At 44.2% G+C, this 25,958-nt stretch overlaps 1 protein-coding gene across 1 annotated transcript in view; it reads right to left on the bottom strand.

Moving 5' to 3' along the window:
- FHAD1 (forkhead associated phosphopeptide binding domain 1) overlaps positions 1-25,000 on the bottom strand; it is a 120,939-nt gene extending 95,939 nt beyond the window's left edge. The window contains exons 1-2 of the mRNA XM_090268634.1: positions 24,875-25,000; positions 21,363-21,469 (exon numbers count right to left, since the gene is read on the bottom strand). Of these exons, the coding sequence (XP_090124760.1) occupies positions 21,363-21,455 (93 nt within the window). The 5' untranslated portion in view covers positions 21,456-21,469; positions 24,875-25,000. The remainder of the gene's footprint in view (positions 1-21,362; positions 21,470-24,874) is intronic.
- Positions 25,001-25,958: the final 958 nt, after the last annotated feature.

Raw genomic sequence — 25,958 nt, 5'->3', positions numbered from 1 at the left:
AATGTGTATGTACCTAAAAATAGAGCATCAAATTACGTGAGGTAAAAACACATAGAACTGTGAGGAAAAATAGACAAATCCATTTTGATAGTTAGAGACTTCAATGTCTCTATCAGTAACAGATCCAGCAGACAGAAAATTACTGTGGATAAAGTTGAAGTGAACAGGACCATCAATCAACTGGACCCAACTGACATTTATAGACTATTTTACTTAACAGCAACAAAATGTACATCCTTTTCAAGTTCACATGGAACTTGACAAAGACAGATTACATTCTGCACCCCAAAACATACCTCCATAAATTTAAAAGAATAGAAATTATGCTAAGTATGCTCTCAGGTTGCAATGGAATTGAACTAGAAATCAATAGCAGAAAAATAGCTGGAAAATCCCATGCTATTTGGATATAAAAAACCACGCTTCTCAATGCAAAGAGGTCAAAGAAGACATCTCAAGGGAAATAAAAAGTTATCTTGAATTCAGAAAAGGAAACTACAACTTATCAAAATTTGTGGGATGCAGCAAAAGCAGTGCTTAGAGGGAAACTTACAGCATTGAATGCATCTATTACAGAAGAAGGATCTAAAATCAACAACCCAAGCTTCCATCTTACAAAACTAGAGTAAAGAGAGCAATATAATCCTGACATAGGTTGCAGGTTTGGTCCCTGGTTGGGGTGCATACAGGAGGCACCCAATCGATGTTTCTCACATAGATGTTTGTTTCTCTTCCTCCTCAGGTGAGGGTAAAAAGAAGAAGAAGAAAAGCCTGACACAGGTAGAAAAAAAGAAATTAAAATTACAGTAGAAATGAATGAAATAAAAAAAACAGGAAAACAATAGAGAAAAATTAATTATACCAAAAGCTCGTTCTTTGAAAAGATCAACAAAATTGAGAAGCCTCTAGGAGGCTAACCGAGAAAATAGAAGATAAAAATTACTAAGGTCACGAGTAATTCCACAGATATTGAAAGGATAATAAAAGAATATCACAAATAATTCTATGTCCACAGATTTGAGAACTTAGATGAAATGGACAAATTCATTGAAAGACACAATCTACCAAAATTCACATAAGGAGAATCAGATAATCTGAATAGGCCTGTACCTATTAAAAAATTTGAATGAATATTAATAACCATCCAGAACAGAAAGTATCAGGTCCAGATGGATTCACTGGTGAATTCTAACAAACATTTAAGGAAGAAATCATACAATTCTCTACAGTCTCTTCCAGAAAATAGAAGCTGAGGGAATACTTCCTAACTCATTCTATGAGGCCATTACTCTAACAACAGAACCAGATAAAGATATTACAAGAAAGGAAAACTAGACCATTACCTGTCACGAACATAGATGCAAAATCCTCAACAAACATATAAGCAAGTTGAATCCAACAACGTATACGATGAATTATACACTGCAACCAATTGAAACTCATTCCAGGTATGCAAGGCTGGTCCAACATTTGAAAATCAATGTAATCTATTGCATCAACAGGCTAAAGAAGAAAAATCACATGATCATCTCAATAGATGAGGAAAGAGCACTTAACAAAATCCAATACTAATTCATTAAAAAACCAAACAAACAAACAAAGTTCTTGGCAAACTAGGAATAAGAGGGAAACCTCCTCAGCCTGATAAAGAACACCTACAAGAACCCTAAAACAAACATACTACTTATGGCGAGAAATTATAAACTTTCCCCTTAAGATCAGGAACAAGGCAGGGATAGCCCTTTTCAGCATTGTACTGGAGGGTCCTAGCTAATGCTATAAGACAAGAAAAGGAAATAAAATGTATATAGATTGGGAAGGAAGAAATAAAACTGTCTGTTTGCAGGTGACATGATTGCCCATGTAGAAAATTCCATCCAGTCAACAGCAGCAACAACTGAAACCAGTAAGCAATTATAGCAAGGTTGCAGGGTACAAGGTTAATATTCAAAAGTCCTTTGCTTTTCAGTGAGGGAACTTCCAGCCAAGATGGTGGCATAGGTAAACACGGCTCGCCTCTTTGCACAACCACATCAAAATTACAACTAAAATATAGAACAACCATCACTCAGAACTGTCAGAAATTGAGTTGAATGGAAATCTGACAACTATTGAATTAAGGAAACCACATCCATCCAGATTGGTAGGAGGGGCAGAGATGCAGAATGGGCTGGTCCCAGATCCACGTGTGGTGGGTAAAAGTTTGGGAGGGATATCTCGAGAGTGAGGAGTCCCAGGCCCACACCAGGCCCCCCAGCCCAGGGTTCCAGTGCCAGGAGGATAAGTCCCCACAACTTCCAGCTGCAAAACCCAGCAGGGATTGAGTCAGTAGAAGAAACTTCTGGAGTCCCAGGCAGTTCTCCTTAAAGAATCCACACACAGACTTACTCAGACTCACTGTCTCTGAGCTCTAGCACTGGGGTAGCAGCTTGAAAGGCACTAGTGGCATATGGGGAGGAACTGAAGTGTCTGGCATCACTTCAGGTGAGGGCTGGGAGATAGTTTTCTCTCAGATAGCAAGGTGGGCAGAGGCAATTGTTCCTTTCTGAGTCCTCCCCCGACAGAGCCACAGAGCCAGGAGGCTGGTGCCATATCTGAGACTCCATCAACCTGGCTAACACTGTTTGCCCCACCCTGGAGATCCAATGAGAGCCCATCCCACCCAACTTATGGGCCCATCCAAACTGTTAACTGTGACTCTTCCATATAAATGTCTGGTCTTAGCTTGTGGTTCACAACTTCCTAAATCCCCTCAAACAAGCAACAGCTGGCCTCAGTGAGCCCCCACCCCCATACCTCTTGCTAAGTGAGGCCCCAGCCCCAGCACTAGTAGTAACCATGCCTAGACTCACAGTTTGGCTTTGCCTGGGAATCTCCAAGCCCAGCACAAGTAGCAGCCATCTCAGATTGCTTTATGGCTCAGGCAGGGTCACCTTGGGCAAAACACAAGTGGGGGCTGACCTTGACCTGCACCACCTGGGAAATCCCAAAGCCTGCATACCCAGTGGACACTACAGACCATGTCAGAGCACCACCACTCTGCCACTGCACAGCTGATCCTCACAGAGGGTGGAGGCTAGTGGACAGTGGACACAGCCAGCCCTTGCAGCTGACTGGTCTGGGTAAATCCCTCCTATAGCAATCAAGGCATAACTACAAGAGGAGGGTATATTCAGCCCACATGGAGGGCACAACTTAAGTACCCAGCTTGGAGGACAGGGGAGGCTGTGCCACTGTATTAGGCCACACCACCAAGACACATAGTCAAAGCAGCTCTGCCTAATACATAGAAACAAACATAGGGAGGCTGCCAAAATGAGACAAAGAAACGTGGCCCAAATGAAAGAACAGATCAAAACTCAAAAAAAAAAAACAAAAAACAAAAAAAAACAAACCCTAAACAAAATGGAGATAAGCAACCTATCATATGCAGAGTTCAAAACACTGGTTATAAGGATACTCAAGGAACTTAGTGAGGACCTTGGCAGCATAAAAAGATCCAGTCAGAAATGAAGAATTCACTAATTGAAATAAAGAAAAAATTACAGGGAAACAACAGTAGAGTGGATGATGCTGAGAATTAAATCAATGATTTGGAACATAAACAAGCAAAAAAACAACCAACCAGAACAACAAGAAGGAAAAAGAATCTAAAAAATGAAAATAGTGTAAGCAGCCTCTGGGACAACGTTAAGAGGTCTCATACTCACATCGTAGGGGTACCAGAAGGAGAAGAGAAAGAGCAAGAAATTGGAAATCTATTTGAAAAAATAATGAAAAAAACTTCCCTAATTTGGTGAAGAAAATACACATGCAAGTCCAGGAAGCACAGAGTCCCAAATAAGATGGATACAAAGAAGCCCACTCCAAGACACATCATAATTAAAATGCCAAGCATTAAAAATAAAGAGAGAATCTTAAATGTAGCAAGAGAAAAGCAGTTAGTTACCTATAGGAGCATCTCCATAAGATTCGGCTAAATTCTCAAAAGAAGCTTTACAGGTTAGAAGGGATTGGCAAGAAATATTCAGGACTTCTGGCCAAGATGGAGGCCTAGACAGACATGCTGCGTTTCCCTCCACAACTAAGAAGGAACACAACTGTTTCAAAACTAGAGACAACCAGAAGTTCCAGAAAATTGAGCTGCATGGAAGTCCAGCAAAAAAATATATAAAGAAGAAATACTCATCCAGACAGGTAGGAGAGGCGGAGCTGGGGCAGAGAAAATGTGGTGTGGTGGCAGCGGCAGCAGCAAGCTGGCAGAAAGCGCAGTCACACATTTTAAAAAGTTTGGAGGGACACCTGGGGAGCATTCCCAGTTCCTGACTAGACTGCACAGCTAACAGTCCCAGGGCTGGGGAAAATCAAGCCTCATTGCTTCTTATTGTGCAAACCAGTGGGAGTTGGGGTAGAGGAAGAAACTGCCGGTCTCTCAGCAGAGTCCTCTTGTTTAAAGGGCCCCCACAGTCCTAGAACATCTGCAGACCCACGCACTCTGGGGACGATGGCCAGGGCAACTGCTAGAGGGGCGCCAGTCTCATACTGAGGTGGAAGAGGTGCCTGTAAAAGGGGCAAGTGCTGAGCAAGTGGCACTGTTCCCTCTCAGATCCCTTCCCCACATACAGCACCACAATGTGGTGAAATGGGTTGCCCTGTACTGATGAATAGCTAAGGCTCTGCCCCTTACAACATAACAGGAGCGACAGCTCTACCTAAGACACAGAGGCAAACAAACACAGGAGCCTGTCAAGTTGAGGAGACAGAGAAGTATGGCCCAAAAGGAGGAACGGATCAAGGTTCCAGTGGGAGAACTAAGTGACGAGGAGATAGCCAACCTAACAAATGAGAAGATAGACAACCTAACAGACACAGAGTTCAAAACACTGGTGATAAATATGCTCACAGACTTGACAGATATCCTTATGTAAGGCAAACGCATAAGGGAAGAAGTGAAGGCTATGCTAAATGAAATGAAGGAAAATTCACACAAAACCAGTGGTGAAGGGAAGGAAACTGGGGTTCAAATCAATGATTTGGAACATAAGGAAGAAAAAAAGTCAACCAGAACAGAATGAGGAAACAAGAATTGAAAAAAATGAGGAGAGGCTTGGGAACCTTTCCATCTGGGGCAACGTTAAATGTACCAACATCCGTACCATAGGGGTGCCAGAAGGAGAAGAGGAAGAACAAGAAAATGAAAACTTATGTGAGAAAATAATGAAGGAAAACTCCCCAAATTTGGCAAAGGAAATAGACATAGAAGTCCAGGAAGCACAGAGAGTCCCAAACAAGCTAGACCCAAAGAGGACCACACCAAGACACATCATAATTAAAATGCCAGAGGTTAAAGATAAAGAGAGAATCTTAAAAGCAGCAAGAGAAAAGCAGAGAGTTACCTACAAAGGGGTGCCTATAAGACTGTCAGCTGGTTTCTCAAAAGAAACTTTGCAGGCAAGAAGGGACTGGCAAGAAGTATTTAAGGTGATGAAAAGCAAGGACTTACAGCTAAGATTACTCTATCCAGCAAACCCATCATTTAGAATGGAAGGGCAGATAAAGTGCTGCCCAGACAAGGTAAAGCTTAAGGAACTCATCATCACCAAAGTATTATTATATAAAATATCAAAGAGACTTACTTATGAACATTAAAATGACAATAAAGTGAAAACTATCAACAACTGAATCCAATAATTAAAAACAAAATCCAACTAAGCAAACCAGAATAGGAACAGAATCATAGGTATGGGGATCATTTGCACGGTTATCAGCTGGGAGGGGGAAAGGAGAGAAATGGGAAAATGGTGCAGGGATTAAGAAGCATAATTGGTTGGTACAAAATAGACAGGGGGAAGTTAAGAATAATATAGGAAAGGGTGAAGCCAAAGAACTAATATGCACGACCCATGGACATGAACTAAGGGGTGTGGGATTGCTGGAGGGAAGAGGGGTACTGGGCAGAGGGGAGCAAAGGGGAAAAAATTGTGGTACTGTAACAACATAATCAATAAAATATACTTAAAAAAAAAAAAGAAATATTCAAAGACATGAAAAGCAGAAACCTACAGCCAAGATTGCTCTACCCAGCAAAACTATCATTTAGAATGGAAGGGCCGATAAAGTGCTTCCCGGTCAAGAAAAAACGAAAGGAGTTCATCATCATTAAACCATTACTATATGAAATGTTATAGGGCCTTATTTAAGAAAAAGAAGATGATCAAAACTATGAACTATAATATGGCAATAAATGCATATCTATCAACAATTGAATCTAAAAAACAGACTAAGCAAACAAGAAGAACAAAGATAGAATCATGGATCTGGAGAGCATTTTGATGGTTCCCAGATGGAAGCGGGGTGTGGGGGATGGGTGAAGAGGTGAGGGGATTAAGAAGCACAAATAGGTAGTCACTGAATAGCCATGGGGATGTAAAGTACAGCATAGGAAATGGAGCAGCCAAAGAACTTACATGCATGGCCTGTGGACATGAACAATGGTGTGGGGATGTCCTGAGGGAGCTGGGGGTGCTGCGTGGAGGGGGATAAAGGGTGAAAAATTGGGACAACTGTAATAGCAAAACCAATAAAAAATAATTTTAAAACAGTCATTTGCTTTTCTATACACCAGCAATGAAGTGGAATTTGAAATTAAAAACACAATACCATTTACATTATTACCAAAACCATGAAGTACTTAAATATAAATCCAACAAAGTATGTACAAGAACTATATGAAGAAAACTACAAAATGTTGATGAAAGAAATCAAAGATTAAGTAAATGAAGAGATATTCCATGTTTTATTTGCAATTCCAAAATAATATCTGATACTCAGCATCTTCTTATATGCTTATTTGCCATCTGTATATCTTCTTTGGTGAGGTGTCTGTTTAGATTGTTCGGATCTTTTGCCCACTTAAAAAAATTTTTTTTTTATTGTTGAGTTTTAGGACTCATTTATTTTGGATACATGTTTGTAGCATCTTTATTTATAATTTCCAAAAACTGGAAGCAGACAAGATGCCCTTTTAAAGCTGACTGAATAAACAGATTGTGGTACATCCATATAATGAAATGTAGTCAGTATAAAAAGACATAAGTTCTCAAGCCACAAAAAATACATGCAGGAATATTAAATGCATATTTCTCAGTGCAAGGTATCAAACTGAAGAGGTTATATACTGTATGATTTGAACTATATGACATTCTGAAAACAGTAAAACTATAGAGACAGTGAAAAGATGAGTGGTAGCCAGGGGCTCAGGCAGAGATGAGAAGGCGTGAATAGGTGGAGCTTGGAGATTTTAGGGCCATGAAATACTCCGTATCATACACTTACCCAAACGCAAACCCACAGAATGTACAACACAAAGAGTGAGCCCTAATGTCAACTACGGACTTCAGTTAATAACAATATATCAATATTGGTCGTAACAAATGTATCGCACTAATGTAAGATGTTGGCAATAGGGGAAACTATGTGAGTTTTGGGCTGGGGGAACAGATGGGAACTCTCTGTACTGTCTGCTCAATTTCCCGTAAACTTCAAACAGTTCTAAAAATATTTTTAAAAACATAGAACTCATTAGTTTTTTGGGAAGTGCCACCCACGTCTTCTTCATCACTATTCCCATTGATCTCTGTGCCCTGTGAACCCGTGATAACACATCCAAGAGGGAAATTCTGTGAGTTGCATTTCAGTATTTCCTCTTCCCAGGCCTTGCTACTTTCAGTTCCTTAAAAGCTGTCAAGCCATTATTAAGAAATCAAAGCGGCAGAAAATTTTGAATGACTTTGCATAAGGGAACGTGGTTCTGCCACATGTTAGGCGCAGAGAGAGCTTCCTAGTTCTGCCCTAGAAGACCCCTGGCTCCTTCCTCTTACATGGAAAACTGCTACAGCTACTATTGGACAGAGCCCTGCTTGCAAATACAGGCTGAATGTGTAAGCTCCAGCCTGCTGAGCTGCCCCACTATTAACTAAACTTTTCTGTTATTATTATTATCTTCATCATCACTATTGGCTAACGTATTTTGAGGGCTTCCTGGGAGCTGGGCCCTACTGGAGCACTTTGTGTGTATTCTCTTATTTAATCTGTGCAACAGCCCTATAGAGGGGGTTCTGTTACTATTCCCAGATGAAGAAGCTGAAACTCAAAAGGCGAAATGGAAGAATAGCATTATCTTGATACCAAAACCAGACAAAGGCACTACAGGAAAAGAAAACTATATACAAATATCCTTTATGAACATTGATACAAAAATCCTCAACGAAATACTAGCACACTGAATTCAACAGCATATCAGAAAGAACACACACACACACGATGGAATATTATTCAGGCAAATGGCAAGAAGGAAATCTTGCCATTTGCAACAACATGGATGGACCTTGAGGGCATTCTGCTAGGTAAAGGAAGTCAGGCAGCTAAAGGCAAATACTGTATGATCTCACTTAAATGTGGAATCTCAAAAAACCACCACCACCACCACAACAACAATGGAGCTCATAGATAGAGAAAACAGATTGGTGGTTTGCAGAGACAGACAACCAAGCCCATGAGCCCCTGAAAGCAGAGAACATCATCTGGCTGCATTGGAGAGATGAGTCACAGAAGGGGCAGTCAGAGAGATTCAAAGCACAAGAATGACCCACTGTTGCTGGCTTTACATGAGGGGGGCCAGGAACCATGGCATGTGGGCACCTTCATGGAGCTCAGAACGACCTGCAATTGACAACCAGCAGGAAATGACGACCCCAGTCGCGGCTGCACAGGCTGCATTCTGCCAGGGACCAAATGGACCTGGAAGTGGGTTCTTCCTAGAGACTCTGGTTAAGAGTGATGGCTGCCAACACCTTGACTTTGGCCTCATGTGACCTAGGGCGGAGGAACCAGCAGAGTCCACCCCAACTGACTGAGATAATATGTTTCTGTTGTTTTAGGTAGAAAACAAATACAATAATCAAAGGTCGCTACAGTTTTTACCACCACCAGGCACTGTTCTAAGCACTGCGGTAATTCAGTCTCAAACATAGTCACTGCTGTTGTCCCCATGGCACCCATACAGAAATCACAACAGAGAATGGCTGCGAAACTTGCCTGCGCCCTACAGTTCATGAGGGCAGAGCCAGGCTCAGAGCCAGCCGCCTGGTACCCTAGGCCTACACTTGGCCGCTCTGCACTAGGGTCTCTCTGTCTAATCTCCACCCACATAACAACGATCATTAATTTCTTCCCATCTTAAAAGCCTTCTCCGGGGGAGGTTCCACCTTCAAACACAGCCTGGCTTACAGTTTACACTGTTGGGGTAAGAATGTCCAAAGGTGCAGAGAGTTTTTATAGGAGTTAATTTGAGCCAAACTGACGACATAAGGTCAGGGAGCAAGATCTCAAATGCTCCAGAGAATAACAGTCTTGCTTCTTTTACGCATTTGAGATGAAGGAGGAAAGGTAGGGAAGATTATGTGGACGTGGGGAAAAAGCAAGGCAGGGATTCGATTACAGGATAGTTAACAAGATAAAGTGCTCTCCTGAAGGTTAATGCTCCCTTGAAGAGGTATTACTTCTGGTATTTCAAAGGTGTTTTATCCTAGATGCACAAGAACAATGGATGGGGCTGGCTTAAAACCTTTCGCTAAAGAAGTCACAGGCCTGGGACCTGACTATCCATCATGACCTACCCAGTTAGGAATTTATGATCAGATCACCCTGTGAGGTTACTTTCCAGAGGACCCCCTCACCAACCCTCTTTTTTTCTCTCCACATGTTGCTACCAACCTCCAGACCTCAGCACCTGCTGTTTCAATATCTGGGGCCCTGGCTGGTGTGGCTCAGTGGATTGAGCGCTGGCCTGTGAACCAAAGGGTTGCTGGTTCAATTCCCAGTCAGGGCACATGCCTGGGTTGCGGACCAAGTCCCCAGTTGGGGGGCATGGGAGAGGTAATCACACATTTATATTTTGCGCCCTCTCTTTCTCCCTCCCTTCCCCCCCCCCCCTTTAAAAAAAAAATCTGGGGAGGTCCTTTCCTGCCTGCCCTGTCTGGCAAATCCCCAGGCTTCTCTGTACAGAGGCAGCTCAAACTTGGTCTATTCTGCGGCGTTTCGGGACCCGCAGACAGGACTCTTGTGGGGCCTCTGTTTACAGCCCCAACACTCCCTTCTTCCGTGGAAAGCACCAGGCCAACATTTCCTCTTTACCCAAGTCCCCCGGTAGATGGCGCTGCGCCAGTTTCTTGACTGAACGAGCATCACAAGAAAATTCATTTCACCTGTCACCAACAACGCTCCCTTAAGATGCCTCACTAGGAATTTCCCTAGCTTAGTCAACTACCGCATGATCTCAGTTAACTCACATGGAATTTCAGAGATTTAGATTTTTAGCGGTTCTCCAAAGCTAAATTTACACCCAAAGAATGAAGCTCCTTTCTTTAGAAGCTTTGAGTCAGCCTAGAATCTGAAACTCGGCTCCCTCTTATCTGACCGACGGTGTGACTTTGGGCAAGTTACTTAACTTCCCTGAGCCCCATTTCCACATCTTGAAATGAACATTAAAATGACAATAGTAGTTCCTAACCCACAGGATTGTTTTGAGGATGTAATTCTGTAAATACATATACAGGACACACACAGAATACATATGAAAACATGCAAGGTGCGTTCAGTAGTCTATAAACATATGCTGTAGCTGTTTGTATTATTTGTGCTTTCAAAAGATTATGTCCTGCCACCTAACATCCATTAGAACAGCTGCTGTCACACACACACACACACGCACGCACTCCCCAAACAAGAGCTCCAACAACACCAGAAAATAACAAGTGTTGGTGAGTATAACCCTGTGCACTGTTGGTTTAAATGTAAATTGGTGCCGCTGCTATGTCAGTTCCTCAAAAAATTAAAAATAAGATTATCATATGACCCCATGAGTTCACTTCCGGGTATCCCCCAAAGAACCAAAAGCAGGGGCCTGAAGAGACACCCACTCACCCATGTTCACAGCAGCATTATTTACAACAGCCGAGAGGTGCAAACAGCCCATGTGTCTGTCCATCAGCAGACAAAGGGACAGCAAAATGCGGTCTGTACAGAAGCAATGGCTATGATTCAGCCTTAGGAAGGAAGGACATTCTGACAACCGCTACAACGCGGGCGAGCCTTCGGGACATTCTGCTGAGGGAAGTGTCACAAAAAGGATAAATACTGGTTGACTCTATTTATATGAAGCACCCGGACCAGACATTCATGGAGACAGAAAGCAGAATGGCGGCTGCCAGGGGCTGAGGGTAGGGGGCAGAATGGGGAGCTGATGGTTCATGGGCACAGTGCTTCAGTTTTGCAAGACGACAAAGTTCTGGAGAGGAGTGGGGGAGATAGTTGCCCCACAACATAATTGCACTTAATGCCACTGAACTGTGCACTTAAACATGGTGAAGAAGGCAAATCTTATGGTATTTTACCACACACACACACACACACACACACACACACCACCACACACAACCACACACACACCACACACACGCACACACACCACACACACGCACACACACACCACCACACACAACCACACACACACACCACACACACAACCACACACAACCACACACACCACACACACACACCACACACAACCACACACACACACACTACACACCGCACACACAACCACACACACCACACACATACACACCACACACGCACACACACAACCACACACATACCACACCACACACACACCACACACACACACCACACACACACCACATACACACCACACACACGCACACACAAAACCACACACACACACCACACACACACCACACACATGCACACACACACACCACACACACAACCACACACAACCACACACACCACACACACACACACCACACGCACACAAACACCACACACACACCACACACACACAACGCACACACACCACACACGCACACCACACACACACACACACACACACACAAAGAGAGAGAAAGAGAGAGAAATGACTACGATCTAGCCCTTTACTCTCAACTTGTTCCTGTTGGAAGCCACCCACCTGCTGGAGGGAAGTAGGCCCATAATGGTGTTGGGAACCGACCAGTGAAATCAGCCCTCATTTCCAGCTGCTGTTCCCCAACAGGGGAGAAAAAAGTTCCCCAGGGCCTGATGAGATCAGATGGGTGAACCCCAAGAGGAACAGTACTCTGGGGGTGGGGGAGGGGAGCCTGGGGGAGTGTGGCAGCTAGACCCAGGCAGGGGGATGAGCCAGAAAGTGCACCCCAGGCCTGTTTCTTTCTGTGCATCTCCATAGAGACAAAGAGGGGATGATAAAGTCCACATCCAGACCTCACGTCTCAAAATGGAGGGGTTCACTCATACGAGAAAAGTGCATTAAAATGACATGGGGGCCACATTTTACACCCTAGATCAGTGAAGACCCACCAGTGGAGACACACTAGGACAGAATGGATGTCCACTGCTGGCGGGGCACTAACTACATCTGTAAACCTATGGTGGGCAATTGGCAACACCCACGAGAGTTACAGGTGTGTGTGCCCCTTACCACAGCAGACATACCCACACGGCCATGAAATGATGTAAACACACAGTCACAGCAGCCTTGTTTCATAATAATCAATGCGGTTATGACGTAGGCTCCAACGGTTCTTTTTAAAGAGGCAGCCCAGAGCTGGCAGGTGCCAGGCAGAGGGACAAGAGTCGTCTGGCTGTATGGCTTCTGGTGTGTTTGTTAGGTCGGTCTTGTTCTACGACCTTCAGAGCCCAGATGAGAAGGGGCTGACACATGATATAGAGGGTGTTCTGGCAACAAGAAAGGAGCCAGCTGGCAGGACGCTGACGTCCAAGGGCAGAGGCACAGGCACGAGCACTTCATTCCCGTTATTTCTGTCCTTGCTTTTTCTCCTCCATCGCCACTGTCCACTGTGCTGAGGTGGGATGTCCGAGAGCCCAGTCTTCAAGGGGATCCCGAAACCTCCCCTGTGTGGGGCCAGGGGAGTTCTTGGGGACAGGTTAGGGCCCATCAGCTCCCCACTGTTTAACCTTCCCTTCTCTTTTTCTCAAAACAAAGTTTATTGAAATAGTACACACACACACACACACACACACACAGGAGCGCCCCCACATCAGAAGGGAAGAAGCATGAGTAATCAAGATGGTGCGTCACCACTTGACCGTGGGGAGTGTACGAATGTGAGGATTCCTGGGCCTGACCCCAAACCCACGGGGTCAGAATATGTAGGGGCTCATGGTGATCAAGCACTTTCCGACATATAAAATCTGACAACCAGTATTTCTTCATTCTGGAAGAATGGGGCCCCTTTCTCAGCAGAGTTTAAATAACAGCCACATCCAACTCTAAAAACTACAGTTCACAAGCCACATCAGATCACAGAAGCGAAAACTTGTAAGGTTTGGCTCTGAGATGAACAAGGGCGAAGCTTTCCAGCCCTGTAAAATGGGAGAGGGCAGGTTCTGCTTGCCAATCTGCACACGGCAGGCGGGACGGTCATTTCAAAACGCAGGTCTTCCCTTTGCTTAAAATCCTGTAGTGCTGCCCTGGCCGGGTAGCTCTGTTGGTCAGAGCGCCGTCCCAATATGCCACAGTGGCAGGTTCCATCACCAGTCAGGGCACGTATAAGGATCCACCTATGACTGCATAAAAAATTGATCTCTCTTTCTCTTTCTCTCCCACTTCCCCTCTCTAAAATCAATCAATAAAAGAAATTTAAAAATCCTTCAGTGCCTTCTTCCAATTTCTCTTCAGATAAAGACAAAAATCTTTACGGCGGCACAATGGAGACCTCTGCATCTCTTAGCTCTCCTCCCTCCTCTTCTTACTCTGGACACACTGGTTTTCTCTCGGTCCCTTGGGCTCACAATATGCTCTATCACCCCAGGACCTTTGCACATGCTGTTCCCATCTTCCCCTGTCTAGCTGTCCTCCTTGTCTTCCACATTTCTTTCCTTTGGAGCCCCAGTGTTGGCATGCAACTATTCATGCCTTTGTGGGATCTTTGACTTAAGGCCTTTCTCTCCTAGCAGCTTCCTACTGTAGGGACCAGGCCTGATTCGGTCATTGCTGTGTCCCCAGGATTGTGTCAGTGCTGAGGCTCCAGGTAAATATTTGTGGAATGAATGAGTGACAACAACAGCAAACCTGGGCTGGCAAACACAGGCTTCCTATTGCTGCTAGGGAACCAAACTCCTTACAGGATATAGGAAAAGTCTGGAGGGCAAACCCTACAAATATCAATATTGATTTTCTCTGAGCCAAATGATTACAAGTGACTTTTCTTCCTTATACTTTGCTTTCCCTCATGTTTTAAAAATAATAAGCATGTAACTACCTTCCATTATCAGAAAAAGTAAATGATTTCAAAATACGGGGTGGGGCAAAGGTAGGTTTATACAGTCATTCATATGGAAAACAATACAATAATTCATAAATAATAATATAAGCATAAACTCTATGTTTCATATACTCACAACTGTAAACCTACTTTTACCCTACCCTGCATTACAGCAACAGTCAAAACAATATGTCAGCCTTGCAAAGGAGTATAAATCTTTAGAAGTATGACTGCCTATTCTTTAGGATTTACCAGAGTAAATACAACAATCTTTTTTTTTTTTTTTTGTTAGATGTAACCTCTGGGCAATTTCAAGGACAACATTTTATTACTATTTCTGAACTTAATTTAGTGGCATGACTTCTAGTGGCAACTGTAAATTGACTATTGAGTTATACCTTAGGGGGGCCCAGTACCGATCAAGGGTGATTCTTGTAATCAGACAGGCCCAATGAAGTCAGCAGAAGGGGCAACTTTCACCTCGTCTTGTTTTATAAAACTGGAAAACGCTGACATGTTTGCAGGTTTCAGTCTTCAAAATGGAGCTGTGTCACCACATCCCTTTTTAAAGCAAATCTCTTCTCCCAAATCCACTTAAGCTTTGGGAAACGAATTTGTCTAAGAGAAGACAGACGTGCCCATCAAGTCTATTCACAAAACATTTCGCAATTCACGTATCATCTGTTCTCCAGGGAGCCAATATGAGCTGGTGCTTCTGGAAATGCAACTTATTTCTTCATAAATCAATGGGACTGCTGCTGGTGGTGGTGACTGACTTCTTAAGGAGCAGTAAGCGGCCAGTTACTTTTCATACAATGAATGCAACTCAATGTCTGTCTGCATAATAACTGTCCTCATTAATTCACTTTTCCAAACAGCTTGGTAATGTCAGTGGATCCTCATCTCCACCCTGGGTACCCCTGAGGATTCTTCTCAGTCTCCATTTTATGAGACAATAATAATTTACTTAGCATCAGGCGCCAAACACCTTATGTGCATTTCTTTCTTAATCCTCATAAACCTGTGAGGTAAGTGCTGTGTAGATAAGATGAGGTCTTAATTTGATAAATTCACCTGAAGTCACACAGCCAAAAAGTGGTCTAGTGAGAGTCAAACCCAGGTCTGTCTATCTTCAAAGCCTGTGCTTTTGAAAATTACAATAGTTTTCTAATATCAGAGTCAGGTGCAAAGCAGAGCTCTCTGTCTCAACTTTGGTCAGACAGGAAATAAAACGACCTAAAATCTATGCCTTGTTATGATAAAGGACACACTGAAATTCTTTCTTTTTCTTTTTTACTCCCACTATGTGCACTGAACAGATTTTCTGTGTCCTTGTTGTGAGACCACGACGTGGATGAGAATCTCAAGGGGAGGCTCATTGAGCTATTTTTAAATCTGTTGAGTTTATAGTAAACACTCTCAGAAAACTAGGAATAAAGGGGGCACTTTCTCAATTTGTTAAGAATCTTTACAAAAAAGCTATAGTTAGCATCATCGTCGTCGTCGGCAGCCGTCCGTCTCAAGAGACGATGGTGTAGCTTCTTCAGAGTCTATCTGCACCGCCGAGAATGGCTGTGCAGTCCGACTCGGGAGTGACATGGTATCTGTCTCGATGACGCTGAAGCTACAGAGCCTGGGCAGGGTAATATGGAGGGTCTGCTGTTGCCCATGCAGCAGACCCCCCCTCTCTTCGCAGCTGAAGGGTCCAAGGGAAAGACGGAGTCGATACAGCTTGGCTTCAGGTGCGCCGCAGGAGTTGCCGGTGTTGACTACAACGTCAAACCGCCTTAGGGACTCCGGCTCCGGATTTTCTGTCGGGGTTTACTCCCTTAGCCTTTCCCCAGAAGAGGTATGCCGCAAGGCAGCGGAGGTTTTTTGGAGTCAGAGTTTTCCTTCTCTGATGTACCCTGACTGGAAGATCGAACCAGCGACACTTAGCTCGCAGGCCGACGCTCAATCCACTGAGCTAAACCAGCCAGGGCTATAGTTAGCATCATACATATGGAGAAAGACTGAATGCTTTCCCCCATGAGAATAGGAACAAAAAAGCAGGAAGATTTATACTGCACTTACCACTCATTCAACAAAGTACTGGAAGTCCTAGCCAGTGCAATAAAGCAAGAAAAGGAAATTAAAGGCATTCAGATCTCCTTTTCTCACAGGAGAAAAAAAACTGTTCTTATTTACAGGTGACATGATTGTTTGTGTATCAAATCCTCAGAAATTTACAAAAAAGTCTTCTAGGAAGTTAAGTTTGCAAGGTACCAGATAAGCAAACAAAAATTAATTGTATTTAAGGTCAGTGACATGTGGACACCAAAATTTAAAATATAATAACATTTACAGCCAGTTGGGGGAGGGGACAAGTGTAGCTGTAATAGAACATGTATAGGAATTATATGCTGAAAGTTACAGAACATTTAGAAAAGAAACCAAAGACCACCTGAATAAATGGAGAAACATACCACGTTCATGGATGGAAGACAACCTAGTAAAGATGTCAATTCTTCTCACACTGATATATAGGTTTAAAGACAATTCCTATCAAAACTGCAGCAAGATATTTTGTATAGACAGGCTTAATACTAAAATTTATATGAAAAGGCAAAAGAATCAGAAGAGGTTAAAAAAAGTTTTAAAGAAGAATAAAGTAGGAGGAACCACTGTATTTGATTTAAGACTCAGATAGCAACAATAATCAAGACTACATCATTCTGGTAGAGGGACAGACATACAGATCCATGAAATGTAGTAGGGAACACAGAAATAACCATTTCCCTCCCCTTGCCCTAGAATGGCCAAATGATTTTTGACAAAGTTGCAAAAGCAATTCAATGGAGAAAGAAGAGTCTTTTCAACAAGCGGTTCTGGAGCAACTGAATACCCACATGTAATAAAAATAAAACTTGACCTAAACCTCACATCCTATACAAAAGTGAGCTCAGAAAGGTTCATAGATTTAAACACAAAACCACACAACTTTTAGAAGAAAACATAACAGAAAAGCCTCGGAATTAAGGGCTTGGTGATGTGTTAAAACGAGGATCTATAAAAGAAAAAAATGATAAACTCAACTTCATCAAAATTTAAAACGTTTGCTCTGTGCAATACGCTGTGGAGAGAATGAAAAGACAAACTCTGGACGGGAGAAAATACTTGCAAACCATATATCTGCCAAAGGACACATATCTAAAATATATAAAGAACTCTCAAAACTCAAGAGTAGAAAACCAATTAGAAGTGGGCAAAAGACATGAGACATTTCACCAAAGAGAATGCGCAGAAGGCAAATAAGTGCTATATGAAAAGATACTCAGCATCACTAGCCACTCAGGAAATGCAAATTAAAACCATGATCAAATATCACTACACACTAAAGCAGCTTAAATAAAAAATGGTGATAATACTAACAGCTGGTGAGGCTGCAGAGAAACCATGTCTCATATATTGCTGATGAGAATGAAGAGTGGCACAGTCACCCTGATTAAAAGTCTCGCTGTTTCTCTAGAAACCAAACACATACTTACCATGTGATCCAACAATCACACCCCCGAGCATTTATCGCAGAGAAGTGAAAACTTATTTTGCACCAAAACCTGTACACAAATGTTTATAGCAGATTTATTTGTGACAACACCGAACTGAAAACAGTCAAAATACCCTTTGATATGTGAATAAACAAAGGTGTTCCATCTATATCACGGACTGTTACTCAGCAATAAAAAGGACAGGATAATATAAATGGATCTCAAGGTGGGGAAAAAAAAAGAAAACTCAGAAGGTTGCATATGAGGACCTCCAGCCAAGACAGAGGCGTAGACAGACATGCTGCATCTCCCTCCACAACTAAGAAGGAACACAGCTACTTCAAAACTAGAAACAACCAGAAGTTCCAGAAAATCGAGCTGCATGGAAGTCCAACAAACAAAGATATAAAGAAGAAATACTCATCCAGACAGGAAGGAGGGGCGGAGAGGACATGGTGTGGTGGTGGCGGCGGCAGCAGCAGCAGAAGCAGTGGCACGCTGATGGAAAGCACAATCACACATTTTAAAAAGTCAGGAGGGACACCTGGGGAGCACTGCCAGCACCAGACCAGACCACACAGCTCATGGTCCCAGCCACGGGGAAAATCAAGCCTCATTGCTTCTGACTGTGCAAACCAGTGAAGGTTGGGGTGGAGGAAGAAACTGCCAGTCTCTCAGCAGAGTTCACTGGTTTAAAGGGCCCCACGATCCTAGAACATCCTCAGACCCACCCACTCTGAGAACAATGGCCAGGGCAACAGCTAGAGAGGCACCAGTCCCATACGGAAGTGGGAGAGGTGACTGGAAAAGGGGCAAGTGCTGAGTAGGCAGCATTGTTCCCTCTCTGACACCTCCCCCACATACAGCGCCACAACGTGGTGAAATGGGTCACCCTGTACTGACGAATTCCTAAAGCTCCGCCCCTTACAATGTAACAGAAGCGACAGCTCTACCTAAGACACAGAGGCAAAGAAATACAGGAACTTGCCAAGATGAGGAGACAGAGAAGTATGGCCCAAAAGGGGGAACCGATCAAGGTTCCAGTGGGAGAACTAAGTGACGAGGAGATAGCCAACCTAACAGATGCAGAGTTCAAAACACTAGTGATAAAGATGCTCACAGGCTTGACAGATATGCTTGAGTGGCAAGCGCATAAGAGAAGAAGTGAAGGCTATGCTAAATGAAACGAAGGAAAATCCACACAAAACAATGGTGAAGGGAAGGAAACCGGTTCAAATCAATGATTTGGAACATAAGGAAGAAAAAAACAGTCAACCAGCACAGAATGAGGAAACAAGAATTGAAAAAAATGAGGAGAGGCTTAGGAACCTCTGGGATAACTTTAAACATGCCAATATCCAAACCATAGGAGTGCCAGAAGGAGAAGAGGAAGAAGAAGAAATTGAAAACTTATGTGAGAAAATAATGAAGAAAAACTCCCTGAATTTGCTGAAGGGAATAGACATACAAGTCCAGGTAGCACTGAGAGTCCCAAACAAGCTAGACCCAAAAAGGACCATACCAAGACACATCATAATTAAAATGCCAAAGGTGAAAGATAAAGAGAGAATCTTAAAAGCAGCAAGAGAAAAGCAGAGAGTTACCTACAAAGGGGTGCCTATAAGACTTTCAGCTGATTTCTCAAAAGACACTTTGCAGGCAAGAAGGGACTGGCAAGAACTATTCAAGGTGATGAAAAGCAAGGACTTACAACCAGGATTACTCTATCCAGCAAAGCCATCATTTAGAACAGAAGGGCAGATAAAGTGCTTCCCAGGCAAGGTAAAGCTTAAGGAACTCATCATTACCAAGCTATTATTATACGAAATGTCAAAGGGACTTACTTAAGAAAAAGAAGATCAAAATTATGAACATTAAAATGACAACAAACTCACAACTATCAACAACTGAATCTAAAAAATAATAACAAAATTCAACTCAGCAAACCAGAATAGGAATAGAATCATAGGTATAGGGATCATTTGGAGGGTTATCAGCTGGGAGGGGGAAGGGGGAGAAATGGGGAAATGGTGCAGGGATTAAGAAGCATAATTGGCTGGTACAAAATAGACAGGGGGAAGTTAAGAATAATATAGAAAAGGGTGAAGCAGAAGAACTTATATGCACAACCAATGGACATGAACTAAGGGGGGTGGGATTGCTGGAGGGAAAGCGGGGTACTGGGCAGAGGGGAGCAAAGGGGAAAAAATTGGGACTACTGTAACAACATAACCAATAAAATATACTTTAAAAAAAGATTGCATATGAGTCCATTTATAAAGCATTCTCAAAAAGATAAAAATTATAGAAATGGAGAACAGACTAGTGGCTGTCAGGGTTTAGGGATGGTGGATGGAGGAGGTATTGTGACTATCACAAGGGAGATTTTTGATGATGAAATAGTTCTAAAGCGTGATGGCTGCACATGAATCCACATATGTGACAAATGGCATAGAGCCAATGTCAATTTCCTGGTTTCGATATGGTTAAGGCTAGATAATAAGTAACCAACTGGGAGAAACTAGGTGAAGGGTACCCAGACTCTATCTCTCTACTATTGTTGGAACTTCTTGTGAATCTATAATTATTTCAAAATAAAAAGTTAAAAGAAAATCTGTTGTGTGAGGTCTGAGACATGAATTTCACAGTTATAAAGGGATTCCATTGCTTTCTCTTCCTGCTTCAATATTTTAACCCCCTTCAATAGTTAAAATAAAAGGCTCAAAGCCGCTGCTTTTAATATTCCTTTCTTTCTCCCACTTCCTCGGATGTCAAGGAGCTGAGGCTGTGGAGCAAACCACGGCTAATTCAGGGAATGAAATGAAATGAGAAAATGCTGAGGCCCCGCCCACAGCTTTCCCTGATTTACTGCTTGGAGGTCCGTGGGCTCTGAGGATCCCCCAGCAGTATCCAAAAACTCTGGCAAGCGCCACGACTGCTGTGGCACAGTGCGCTGGGCGTCATCCTGCAAAGCGAAAGGACGCCAGTTTGACTCCAGGTCAGCGCACAGGCCTGGGTTGCGGGCCTGGCCCCAGGTCAGGGCGCACGCAAGAGGCAACCAATCGATGTTTCTCTCCCGCTCTTTCTCCCTCCCTCCTCCTCTCTCTAAAAATAAACACATAAAATTGCCCGGGCTCTGGCTATCAGGCGTGAAGCAGGTGAAGGTGGCTGACTCTCTGCCCACCTTCCAAACCACCCCATCACGCTGCTGGGGGAGGGGATGATGGGTGGGGACACCCGCACACAGGTTCAGCAAAGGCCAGAGGGCACGTGGCACTTGGCATTGTGCTCTTTTTCACTACGTTTCCCAGGGAAATCCAGCACATTTGGTCATTGGTTACTGGGCACACATCGAGGAAAGAGGTGGCTGTTAGCCCGAGGTGGTGCTTTAAGAGAGATCTGAGGAGTCCACAGAACAGTAAGAGCTTTTGGAGGGGGCGCAGGGGTGGTGAGGGCTGGGGAAAATTCTTACCTCTAAAACAAGGTCTGAGTCTTTGTGCCTTCCAATCGTAGTACTTTTATTCAGGACGAAAAAGCCTTCTGCGCTCTTTAGATAGGCTTTCATGCTCTCTGCTTTCCCTGTGGAAGGTTTTCAGAAAAAAGTTCATTAGAAAGATGTAACCTTCATTCAGAATGAAGGACATACATCATTGCTGTCAAAGGAAAAGTCAGCAGAGGCGGGAGGGGACAGACGGACTTACCAATGATCACCATTATGGTTTTGTATATTTTAAAGACTATCTCTTCACCTGTGAGGTCCAGCCTAGGTGAACTTAGTTCTGATAATCAAGTAGAAGACATTTTTACGTAACTCAGGGTATAAACTATAGCTAAACCAACCCAGCAGCAAATCCGAATCCTACTGGTATTGTTCTCCACTCCCATTAAAGTTAGTATAGGGATATTTATCTCACATACCAAGTATTTGTGTTCATTACTCCTAACCCTCCACTTCCTACCTCTGCGACCTTAGGTGAGTTACTTAGTCTCTATGCCTCAGTTTTCTTATCTGTAAAATGGGGTTTATAATACTGTACCCTAAAGGGTTTTGTGAGGATTAAGTGCAGTGATGTGTAAAGCATTTAGAATGGCAATTGCTACACATGAAACACACATTTGTACTACGACTTTCATTACTGTTACTAATCTTGGGCTTCTTGAATTTTGATCCAAGGAACACGAAGCTTCTACAGAGCTTCTTAAAGTGTTGGGTCAGTCTTTGAGGAAATGAGCTTTAAATGATTTAAAAAAAAAAAAGTCACTCAACTTCTTCATATACTTAGAAAAAAAAAGATGATGTAGGCAAGGTATCAGGATTATAGCTTGGCCATACAATCAGGACTCTGCACATATATTTTCCGAATATTCTATTATAAAAATGTCAATGCACAGAAAAGTTGAAAGAAGTGAATGGGGAACTCCTGTATACCCATCACCTGGATTCTACAATTGATACTTTGTTGTATGTATTTGATCACATATCTATCCATCTACCCGTTCGTTCATCCATTTTGGATTTTAATGATGCATTTCAAAGTAGGTTCTGTACATGTTTTTCAAAACATAAAAATTTCTGTGACTTCAGCATGTTCCAAAATATTGGTGACACTTCGCGTGATGCTTGCATTCTGATTTGAGATGTGTCCAATTACAATGTGACATCCTCATCTCAAGGCCATGTCAAGGAACGAAAGGTCCCTCTCTTTTCAACTGAAAGGTCACTGAAACGTGAAGTTGCTGGACTGTGGATTTTAAAAAGTCATCTATGGTTGTGATCATATCCATATTGGGTCTGCCTCTGCTTTCCATCAACATCTCCACCATCATTTCTTGAAGGCCTACTAAGGGCCAGGCACTGTGCTCTCCTTTTGTACACATTGTCTCTTTCTGTCCTGAGAACCCTGTGAACTAGATATCAGTATCGCCCCACTTTACGGATGGGGAAACTGAGACTCAGAGAGGGTAAGGTCACACAGCAGTAAGAGACAGGGAGAGAACTCTGAGCACTTTCACGTAACAAGTGCACCACTCTCCCGCAGCTCAGTTTCCAAGACCTCCATGGTCGCTGGGTGGGGCAGAGTGGGGTTGGCGAGTTACACTGCCTTCTGACACTTGGGACATGCAATAACAGAGGCTTTGAAACTGGGATTCTATCCTCTGGAAGGAAAGAAAAACACCCTACCTCATAAGAGAAATAAAAATAAACCACCTGGTTTATTTTATATTTGTAAACTCTGAGGCCTATGGATGCCTTACAAATATCAATGCTTTCATATCATGAGAAATGCATTTTATTAAGTTTGCTGCCGTTAACATAGGAGGAAAGACATTTTTCCAAAAGAAGTGTGCCCTCTTGCCATCAAATCATTTCAGTTATTCATCTTCAATTGCAGAAGACCATGTTAACAAGGAACACGATCAAGCCTAATTAATCTAAAGTACACATTTGTGCAAATGTCTCTGCTGCAGGAACGCCGTTCGACTAAACTCCAAAACTGGGGTGATGTGCGTATTTGCTTTTTGCTCTCACCCCAGGTGTTCCCGGGGCTGGTGCTTTCTTTGCTCAGATGTATCCCCTTCATGGCAACCATCTGACCACCCTGGCCTAAGGCACCCTCCAGTTAACATCACTCTCTAGCTAGCATATCCCCCTGCTGCGTTTCCTTCCTTGTACCTATCATTCTCTGACATTGTCCTTTTCTTTTATTTAGTTGTGTTTCCTTTCACCAAGATATATACTTCAGGACAGCCAGAACTGTGTTGTTTTTGTTGACATAATTCTTCATGGGTTTCTAGTGTCTGTACCACCTTCAGAGCAAAGGCATCGCACTATCTTTCAAAGGATGTCTGTAGGGCAAACAGCCTGGGAGATTAGAGCTAATGCTTACAATGAAGATACTTGGAATGCCCCCTTTAGGGGCAATGGTCTGGTGAATTTGCTAGCAGCCCCTTCCAAAGATTGGGGTTTTCTGAGCTTGGAGCTCCTTAGCTGGGATACAGACCCACTGTGTGCACAGTGCCCACCTCTGCTGTTCCCCGGGAACCAATGTGAATGTGAAGCCCTGGTTGCGTGTTGTGTCTGCTCTTCTGTGAATAATCAGGTCCTCTGTCTCCGGCCCAGGTGTTTCCTGTCTTCTGCCAGCATCTGTAAGATGGGCAGGCTAACACCTCAAGCCTTTCGGAGTTCCTGAGAGTTTTGCTTACTACCTCATGTCCAGGCCCGGAGCAACGCCTGAGTAAACACTTGCTGAATGAAGGAAAATACAAGATGACACCTCAAAGCAATTAAAGCAGCCGGCTGGCTAGGAATCTGACAGTAACTACCTTCATTTGCCTTTCAGTATCTATCCTAGATGACGTTTTGCAAAACCTAAAATCCCTTTAGCTTTTGGGTTGGGCAATATTTCTCCACCTTGATCTTGCCCTGTGCAGTCATTTCCCTGCCTGAAAGCACTGCGGAAAGAAATTTGAATGTGTTCAACTGTAAATTCATCCTTAGTGCCACAGAGCACCAGCCACAACAAAGCGTGGGTATCCCCCTGACCCTTCACTGGGTCAGAAGCGGGTATACGAGCAACATTTCTTCTGAGGGTTACGGTCTTCAGCGGCCTGGGAGCTGTCGAAGTCCCTCACAGGGGAGGTCAGGCAAGGGGGATCTCTGACCTCTGGGAAGTGGTGTCTGTAAATTCGGAAAACCTGGGGGCGCCCCTTCCAGCTGTACCCCACGGGACATCCCAGAGTTGGTGCCAAGGGGGGCTCCTAGAGCACCCGCGCGGGCTACCTCGGGGAGGTGGGGCTGCACTTAGGTAGGAATGGGTGGTGTTGGGACACCTCCTCTGGGGTGCTTCTGGGGACAGGAGTGTGAATCAGAGGGAGGCTGGGGTGAGGCTGGGTCACTCCCCGCCATCCCAGCCCGTGACCTCGCAGAGCGGGCCCGTCCGGCCCCAGGTCTCTGCCCGCCGCCGCCTCCCGTGCCACACTCACCTGGCCGGAGGAAGAAGCCCACGCTCCGTCCTCCGCCGAGAGCCCGGCGCGCTCGCGAGGCGCCAGGCCCGCTGCCGGGCGAGGCCTCCCGGCCGCGCTCCCGCGGAGTCTCCTGCCAGAGGCCGGCACCCCGCGCACCCGCTGGGGCTGTGTACGCGCGTCTCCATGGCAACGCCGCCCGGCCGCCGAAAGGGTGGGGGGCGTGGCCTGCGGCGCGGGGCGAGGGGCGGGGCGCTGGGAGAACCCTAGCACAGGACCGTCTGCTGCGGGGCCTCGAGGCATCCCCAGCCTTAGAGGTTCAGCCTGATTTCACAGACGGGGAGAGTTCACAGAAGTGGCCCTAGGTTTTACAGTAGGAAAGGAATGGGCTCAATCCTCTAAGCTGGGCGCGTTGGGGGTGGGGGCGTGGGTAGGCGTGGGAGGTGATGGAACTGAACCAAGAGTAGCTTGGATGTTAGTACTCTCTGCCCCACCCAAATCCCTAGTGCTTCTTGTTGCAGGTGAAAAAATAGCCGGGAGGATCACCACTTCCGGGGGTGGGGATGGCAGAGGGATGGGGTGGAAGGAATAATATGGAAAGAATGAGGGTTTCTTCCAAGTGCTGGGGAGAAGATACCTTCACATCCGGAACCCTGTCCTTCCTTGTCAAAACTGACGTTTATTAATTCATTCGTTTTTTCTTTATCTCTACAAACACCCCCTGAGTCCCTATTAGTGTCAGTAGCTCCAGGGTTGACCTGGCTCAGTCACTGCCCTTAAGAAGCCCCCACCCACGGTCACTGCAGAGAAGACCAACTGAAAAATGTCAGCGATGATAATTATTTCTATTAAATCACTCTATCTTAGCAGGAAACTAAGGCTCAGAGACATGGAGGAATGTGCTCAAGTTTCTTCAGCTAGAAAATAGGCAGGATTTGAATCTGGGTGGGTGTGGCAAGGAAGCCTCCTCCGCCCCCCCGCCCCCCCGCCCCAGGGATTACAGGTGACAGTTGTCACAACCACAAGACACATGCTTTCCTTCATCTATGAACCTGCTGGGCACCCGTCTGTCTTGAAGGCCTGGCTGTGCTGGAGGCCAGGAGGG

Source organism: Furipterus horrens, unplaced genomic scaffold, assembly GCF_987537825.1.
Source record: "Furipterus horrens unplaced genomic scaffold, mFurHor1.1.pri manual_scaffold_3, whole genome shotgun sequence".
NCBI classification, from domain to species: Eukaryota; Metazoa; Chordata; class Mammalia; order Chiroptera; family Furipteridae; genus Furipterus; species Furipterus horrens.
The sequence above is the reverse complement of the archived record's forward strand: the minus strand, read 5'-3'. Positions and strand labels throughout refer to the sequence as shown.